Source organism: Schistocerca gregaria, chromosome X (genome assembly GCF_023897955.1).
Source record: "Schistocerca gregaria isolate iqSchGreg1 chromosome X, iqSchGreg1.2, whole genome shotgun sequence".
Taxonomy (NCBI): Eukaryota; Metazoa; Arthropoda; class Insecta; order Orthoptera; family Acrididae; genus Schistocerca; species Schistocerca gregaria.
In genome coordinates this window covers 50,099,595-50,107,950 of record NC_064931.1, presented here as the reverse complement: position 1 = coordinate 50,107,950, position 8,356 = coordinate 50,099,595, and the positions used below count along the sequence as shown (strand labels likewise).

Genomic DNA, 8,356 nt, shown 5'->3' with positions numbered 1-8,356 from the left:
TGCTGCCGTCTCTACAGTTAACCATTGCTGTGAAGTTACTTAAAAATTAATGTGGAAAACCAACTTTCTCACGGTTCTTCTACGTGGTTTTTCACTACATCTGCCGAAATGCTGTATGAGATGAACTGGTTGTCGTCACGAAAGCAGTGCAAAAAGTGTATCGAAACATTAAATGTTCCACTAACACATAACGTAAAGTAGGTTCTCCTTTCGTTATGGTGTGTTAAACAAGTGCCTCGTGTGTCCACGGGAGCCTAACACCGATGAAGATGTTTGTAGTGGCGAAAAGTGGATAATTTGGAGTGACGGGCAGGCGGGTAATGAGGGAAGCTTGTAGCGGCTCCTCCTTCCGCTTACAGTGTGCGCTGCTAATTAATCAATTACGGAACAATGGCCGCTTTCTCCCTTGAACTACAACCACTGTGATTCAGAAATTTGGAAGTTGTGCGGCAGCAGACTCCTACAAGCAATGTAACTAAACGCTTGAAGATTAGAACATTTATTGACAACATCTTGTGTTTTTTCGCTCTTCTTTGGCTACCGTATTCCAGGCAGTGTACGTGACTCAGACTTTCGTACCAAAAGGTTTACAAGGAATAAAATTGCAAATGTTTACCAATACACAAGGTATTTCGCAATTCCTATTACAGGCATACAGAGGTTTCACATAGGCCTTAGCAGGCCTCGGTAGCGTAGCCGCCTACCACGCAACGGGCCTGGGTTCGATTCCCGACAGGGGTTTGGTGTTGTGTGTCTTTCATCATCATTAACTCGTAAGTCGCCGATGTGGCGTCACCTAAAAAGGATTTGCAATATGGCAGCCGAAGTCCTCCGAATGGGGCCTCCCGGCCAACAACGTCATACGACCATTCCATTATAGCAGATACTGTTTTGATGATCTGTTTTATGTGATACACTGTTTTATGTGATCTACCCAACTAATCTTCAGCATTCTTCTGTAGCACCACATTTCGAAAGCTTCTATTCTCTTCTTGTCCAAACTATTTATCGTCCATGTTTCACTTCCATAAATGACTACACTCCATACAAATACTTTCAGAAACGACTTCCTGACACTTAAATCTATACTCGATGTTAACAAATTTCTCTTCTTCAGAAACGCTTTCCTTGCCATTGCCAGTCTACATTTTATATCCTCTCTACTTCGACCACCATCAGTTATTTTGCTCCCCAAATAGCTAAACTCCTTTACTATTTTGAGTGTCTCATTTCCTAATCTAATTCCCTCAGCATTACCTGACTTAATGCGACTACATTCCATTATCCTCGTTTTGGTTCAAATGGCTCTGAGCACTATGGGACTTTACATCTATGGTCATCAGTCCCCTAGAACTTAGAATTACTTTAACCTAACTAACCTAAGGACATCACACAACACCCAGCCATCACGAGGCAGAGAAAATCCCTGACCCTGCCGGGAATCGAACCCGGGAACCCGGGCGTGGGAAGCGAGAACGCTACCGCACGACCACGAGATGCTATCCTCGTTTTGCTTTAGTTGATATTCATCTTATACACTCCTTTCAAGACAGTATCCATTCCGTTCAACTGCTCTTCCAAGACCTTTGCTGTCTCTGACAGAATTACAATGTCATCGGCGAACCTCAGAGTTTTTATTTCTTCTCCATGGATTTTAATACCTACTGCGAATTTTTCTTTTGTTTCCTTCACTGCTTGCAAAATATACAGATTGAATAACATCGGGGAGAGAATACAACCATGTCTCACTCCCTTCCCAACCACTGCATCCCTTTAATGCCCCTCGACTCTTATAACTGCCACCTGGTTTCTGTACAAATTATGAATAGCATTTCGCTCCCTGTATTTCACCCCTGCCAAATTCAGAATTTGAAACTTTAACCACTAACTGCACCCTATAAGCTCTACCAGTTTGTACAGGGAATTAAAAAATATCCTCTACAGAGTAATAACTTCTAGAAATTCTCCTAAAGTTCTCTTCCCGTATGAAACAAGACGCTTCTACTAGAAAAGTTATTAAATACCATGTATTTCACAATATATACTAAAACGAGAAAGAAACTGTTATAAGCATGTGTTTCAAATACAGAGATATCTAAACAGGCAGAATACGGCGCTGCGGTCGGCAACAAGTGTCTGATGCATTTGATTCGAGGATTGGATCCCCACAGATCATAATCGAGAACTGACACTGCCTGGGCTACACTCAGGGTGTATTATCGAACTGGAAAAGCAGCAAAAGTTCCTGTCATATTTTCGCCCGTCTGCACGCCGTCACGGCTACCCGCCGGGAGCCTACCGTAGCTAACCACCGCGCCACCGCCGGATGCTGCTGCCTCCCGGTCACCGCATCCCAGTCGTTGGTGCTTCTGCTGCTGCTTCATCAGCCACCTGGTCTCCGGCTCCCAGGGCTCGCTGCTGCTGCTGCTGCTGCCTCCCGGTCACCACATCAGAGTCGTCGGTGCTTCCGCTGCTGCTGCCTAAGCCACCTGGTCTCCGCCTCCCAGGGATCGCTGCTGCTGCTGCCTCGGCCTCCTGGTCACCGCATGCCAGTCGTCGGTGATTCTGCTGCACCTGCCTCATCCCAACCGGTCTCCGCCTCCCAGGGCTCCCTGCTGCTGCTGCCTCAACCTCCCAGTCACTGCACCCCAGTCGTCGGTGCTTCTGCTGCTGCTTCATCAGCCACCTGGTCTCCGCCTCCCAGGGCTCGCTGCTGCTGCTGCTGCTACTACTACTGCTGCTGCTGCCTCCCGGTCACCGCATCAGGGTCGTCGGTGCTTCCGCTGCTGCTGCCTAAGCCACCTTGTCTCCACCTCCCAGGGATCGCTGCTGCTGCTGCCTCGGCCTCCGGGTCACCGCAACCCAGTCGTCGGTGATTCTGCTGCAGCTGCCTCATCCCAACCGGTCTTCCCCTCCCATGGCTCCCTGTTGCTGCTGCCTCAGCCTCCCAGTCACTGCACCCCAGTCGTCGGTGGTTCTGCTGCTGCTTCATCAGCCACCTGGTCCCCGCCTCCCAGGTCTTGCTGCTGCTGCTGCTGCCTCCCGGTCACCGCATCAGAGTCGTCGGTGCTTCCGCTGCTGCTGCCTAAGCCACCTGGTCTCCGACTCCCAGGGATCGCTGGTGCTGCTGCCTCGGCCTCCGAGTCACCGCATCCCAGTCGTTGGTGATTCTGCTGCAGCTGCCTCATCCCAACCGGTCTCCCCCTCCCAGGGCTCCCTGCTGCTGCTGCCTCAGCCTCCCAGTCACTGCACCCCAGTCGTCGGTGCTTTTGCTGCTGCTTCATCAGCCACCTGGTCTCCGCCTCCTAGGGCTCGCTGCTGCTGCTGCTGCTGCTGCATCCTGGTCACCGCATCAGAGTCGTCGGTGCTTCCGCTGCTGCTGCCTAAGCCACCTGGTCTCCGCCTCCCAGGGATCGCTGCTGCTGCTTCCTCGGCCTCCCGGTCACCGAATCCCAGTCGTCCGTGATTCTGCTGCACCTGCCTCATCCCAACCGGTCTCCGCCTCCCAGGGCTCCCTGCTGCTGCTGCCTCAGCCTCCCAGTCACTGCACCCCAGTCGTCGGTGGTTCTGCTGCTGCTTCATCAGCCACCTGGTCTCCGCCTCCCAGGGCTCCCTGCTGCTGCTGCTGCTGCTGCTGCTGCCTCCTGGTCACCGCATCAGAGTCGTCGGTGCTTCCGCTGCTGCTGCCTAAGCCACCTGGTCTCCGCCTCCCAGGGATCGCTGCTGCTGCTTCCTCGGCCTCCCGGTCACCGAATCCCAGTCGTCCGTGATTCTGCTGCACCTGCCTCATCCCAACCGGTCTCCGCCTCCCAGGGCTCCCTGCTGCTGCTGCCTCAGCCTCCCAGTCACTGCACCCCAGTCGTCGGTGGTTCTGCTGCTGCTTCATCAGCCACCTGGTCTCCGCCTCCCAGGGCTCCCTGCTGCTGCTGCTGCTGCTGCTGCTGCCTCCCAGTCACCGCATCAGAGTCGTCGGTGCTTCCGCTGCTTCTGCCTAAGCCACCTGGTCTCCGCCTCCCAGGGATCGCTGCTGCTGCTGCCTCGGCCTCCCGGTTGCCGCCTCCCAGTCGTCGGTGTTTCTGCAGCTGCTGCCTCAGCCGCCTGGTCTCAGCCACCCAAGGCTTGCTGCTACTGCTGCTGCTGCCTCAGCCTCCCGGTCGACGCCTCCCAGGTGTTGGTGTTTCTGCTGCTGCTGCCTCAGCCACCTGGTCTCAGACTCCCAGGGATCGCTGCTGCTGCTCCCTCAGCCTCCCGGTCGCCGCCTCCCAGTCGTCGGTGCTTCTGCTGCGGCTGCCTCAGCCACCTGGTCTCCGCCTCCCAGGGCTAGCTGCTGCTGCTGCTGCCTCGCCCTCCCTTTCGCTTCATCTCAGTCGTCTGTGATTCTGCTGCTGCTGCCTCACCCACCAGGTCTCCGCCTCGCAGGGCTCGCTGATGCTGAGGCTGCTGCAGCTGCTTCGGCCTCCGGGTCACCACCTCCCAGTCGTCGGTCCTTCTGCTGCTGCTGCCTCAGCCACCTGGACTCCGCCTCCCAAGGTTCACTGCTGCTGCGGCCTCGGCCTCCCGATCTCCGCATCCCAGTCGTCGGTCCTTCTGCTGCTCCTGCCTCAGCCACCTGGTCTCTGCCTCCCAGCACTCACTGCTGCTGCTGCCTCGGCCCCCCTGTCGCCGCATCCCAGTCATCAGTGTTTCATTTGTTGCTGCTTCAGTCGCCAGGCCTCCGCCTCTCAGTGCTCGCTGCTGCTGCTGCCTCCACCACCGGGTCGCCGCCGCCGCCGCCTCGCAACCGCCTCCCAGCATTCGCTGCTGCATCTGCAACCGCCGCCTGATTTCCGCCTCCCAGTGCTCGCTGCTGCTGCTGCTGCTGCTGCTGCTGCTACTGCCTCCAGCCCCTGGTCGCCCCCTCCCAGTGCTCACTGCTGCTGCTGCTGCTTCTGCCTCCGGCCCCTGGTCGCCGCCTCCCAGTGCTCACTGCTGCTGCTGCTGCTACTGCCTCCGGCCCCTGGTCGCCCCCTCCCAGTGCTCACTGGTGCTGGTGCTGCTTCTGCTGCTGCTGCTGCTGCCTCCGGCCCCCTGTCACCCCCTCCCGATGCTCACTGCTGCTGCTGCTGCTGCTGCTGCTACTACTACTGCCTCCGGCTCCTGGTCGCCCCTCCCAGTGCTCACTGCTGCTGCTACTGCTGCTGCTGCTGCCGCCCGGTCTCCCCAGTGGTAGGTGCTGCTGCTGTCTCCACAGACTTTTCGACGCCTGCCAGTGCTCGCTGCTGCTGCTGCTGCTGCTGCCTCCGACCCTTGGTCCCCACCTCCCGGTGCTGCTGCTGCCTGTGCCGCCAGGTCGATGCCTCCCAGTGCTCGCTGCTGCTGCTGCTACTGCCTTCGCCTCCTGGTCGCCCCCTCACAGAGGTCTGTACTGCTGCTGTTTCTGCCTCCACCGCCCGGTCGCCACCTCCTAGTGCTCACTGCTTCTGCTGCTGCTCCCTCAGCTTCCTGGTCGCCGCCTCCCAGTGCTCGCTGCTGCTGCTGCTGCTGCTGCCGCCTCCGACCCTTGGTCCCCACCTCCCGGTGCTCGCTGCTACTACTACTGCTACTGCCCCGTCCTCCTGGTTGCCACCTCCCAGTGGTCAGTGCAGCTGCTGCTACTTCCTCCATCGCCTGTTCGTTGCCTCCCAGTGCCCGCTGCCCCTGCTGCTGTTGCCGCCACTACCAGGTTGCTGTCTCCTGGTGCTTGCTGCTGCTGCTGATGCTACCTCCGCCACCTGGTCGGTGGTGCAGCTGCTGCTTCCTCCACCTCCTGGTCGCCGCCTCCCAGTGCTCGCTGCTGCTGCTGCAGCCTCCGACCCCTGGTCCCCACCTCTCGGTGCTCGCTGCTGCTGTTGCTGCTGCTGCCGCCGCCGCCTGGTCGCCATCTCCCGGTGCTCACTACTACTGCTGCTGCTGCTGCTGCTGCTGCTGCTGCTGTCGCCTGGTCCTTGTCCCCGGTGCTTGCTGGTGCTGCTTCTGCTGTGTCCGCCGCCGCCTGGTCGCCGTCTCCCGGTGTTTGCTGCTGCTGCTGCTGCTGCTGCTGCTTCCACCTGGTCGCCGCTTCCCAGTGCTCGCTGCTGCTGTTGCCGCTGCCTGCTTGCTGTTTGTCAGTGCTCGCTGCTGCTACTGCGACTTCTGCTGTTGTTTCTGCTGCTGCTGTAGCCACTATCTCCCGGTGCTCACCGCCGCCCAGTGCTCGTCGCTGCCCCTTGCTCATCGCTGCCCCCCGTTTTAGTTCCTTTCGTACTTCAGCGTCCTGTCACCTGTGGGCACTGCCTGCAATCATAGACACCCCTACTACCACCATCATCTATACAGCCGCCCAGTGCTCGTCGCTGCCCCTTGCTCGTCGCTGCCCCCCGTTTTAGTTCCTTTCGTACTTCAGTGTCCTGTCACCTGTGGGCACTGCCTGCAATCATACACCCCTACTACCACCATCATCTACACCTCCCCTCCAATTCCCCCCACTGTGACATCGCAGACTGGTTCCTCTGGGATTAATCCGTCTCGTCCACCTCCCCTACTCACAGTCTCCTCTCCCTCTATCTTCATCAATGTATCCTTACCTCCTGCCCCTGCTCCTGCCCCTGATCCTGCCCTTGCTATACCTCCCTCTCCTGTCACCCAGCAAGACGTTTTTCCTCCCCTCCCCACCCTCCCCCCTGCAACCACCCCTGCTTCCCCCACCCTAATAACTGTCTGCTGTGCCACAGCGTCCTACCCTCTTACCCGAGTGCCACTGCCTCACACGAGAGCCCCGCCACTACCACCTCCCCATCCATCCGGTCCCTCATCCCTCCTCCCAAGCCACACCCACCAAAAAATCTTCCATACACCCCAGTAGTGACCTCTCCTCCACTCTTTCCTACAAAAAACCACAGCCCATCCCACTTCCCTCTGACCCCGCCATGGAATCCAACCCACCTCCCAAGCCCTCTCCCTGTATACCTTTGCCCTAGCCAATCCTAATCCAAAAGTCCTCGATGTCTGCACCCTCACCCTTGAAATCCGGAAGTACATCCCCAGTGCACCCATCACGCAACTTATCCCTCGCAGAGACTCTGTTCTCATAAAGTCCACCCTCTCCCTCTTTTCATACTGATCTCCTTCGGCGTCCTCCCTGCATCACCTTTGGCCCCCATGCATACCTCACCCCTTTCCTTACATCGTCCTCTCATTGTGAGCCCCAAACCCCTCATCATGTGTCAACCCTCACTGCCGTGATCACAAAACTCGGTACTGTGGTCACTGAGGCTGAGGTGTTGGTGTAACTGAACACCTACCCTGCCCTGGAAATCTGCTCAGCCCGCTGTATTTACAACTCCGCTGGCCGTACCTTCCTCATGCGTATATTTAGAGTCCGCCTCCTCCGTCGACAACTTCCTCACACAGGGAGCTCTGATTTTCAACCGCCATCACACTATTGCCCTGTCCCATTCCCCTCCACAATCCTACGGGTGCCAGCAATATCTCCTGTACAACGACCACCTCACCCAAAACTGCAAGAACCCCGCCACCTGCCCCCATTGTAAAGCCTCCCACTTCCTTAAACAGTGTTCCAACCTCGCCTCTCCCCCTTCCTGCAACACCTGCAATGAACCTCACCCCACTCATTCCTCCAAATGCAAAGCAAACGCCTCCCACCAACCCTGAATTCGCTGTCCCCATTCTCCCTTATCGACCTGCCCATCCACCCCAACAATTCCCTCCACCCTCCCCCTACAGCAGAAGATATCATATGGTTCCTCACCATCGTCCTGCAGAACACCCACCCCTTCCAGCGCCCCCACATACACCAGCACATTTCCCTCGCCACCTGCTCTATTTTCCACTTTACCACCTACGCCACCTGCTCCCACAACCAGGTCCACTTTACCTTCACCTACCTCGACACCCTCATTTAAGCCCCTCTCTCTTCATCCCGCTTCCTTTCCACCTCCAACCTCCTGGCACATCACCAGTATCGTCACCGCTATCTCAACATTCACTCCCTCACTGCCAACAAATATCTCTTCATGCATACCCTATCCCAGCACCAGGTTCACTCATTCATCCTTAATGAAACCTTCCTCCAACCCCACCAAGCTGTCTGCACCTCCCCCAATCTCCTGCACTGGCAGTCCCTTTCCCCTTCTCTGAGGTGGGGTCGCTATAGGCCACCTTAAGCATCTCCCTGTCCGGCCACAACCACTCCTTGATGACCAACTGAACACCTTCACCTCAGGATATTTTTTCCCTCCCTCATCATCACCTGTGCCACTATATCCGCCCCACAGCTCCTCTCCCCTTTGACTTCATTTCCCATGTTGACCATACCTTCTCCACCCATATGATTGTCGCT

General features: G+C 56.9%; 2 protein-coding genes across 2 annotated transcripts; both read right to left on the bottom strand.

Moving 5' to 3' along the window:
- Positions 1–5,017: 5,017 nt before the first annotated feature.
- On the bottom strand, positions 5,018–5,643 carry LOC126297482 (vitellogenin-like). Its single transcript, XM_049988358.1, has 2 exons — positions 5,455–5,643; positions 5,018–5,377 (listed from the first exon to the last, which is right to left on the bottom strand). The coding sequence occupies exons 1-2, from the start codon at positions 5,641–5,643 to the stop codon at positions 5,018–5,020; spliced, it is 549 nt and encodes a 182-aa protein (XP_049844315.1).
- A 94-nt stretch (positions 5,644–5,737) lies between these two features.
- Positions 5,738–6,232, bottom strand: LOC126297479 (probable E3 ubiquitin-protein ligase IRF2BPL). Its single transcript, XM_049988353.1, has one exon. The coding sequence runs from the start codon at positions 6,230–6,232 to the stop codon at positions 5,738–5,740; it is 495 nt and encodes a 164-aa protein (XP_049844310.1).
- Positions 6,233–8,356: the final 2,124 nt, after the last annotated feature.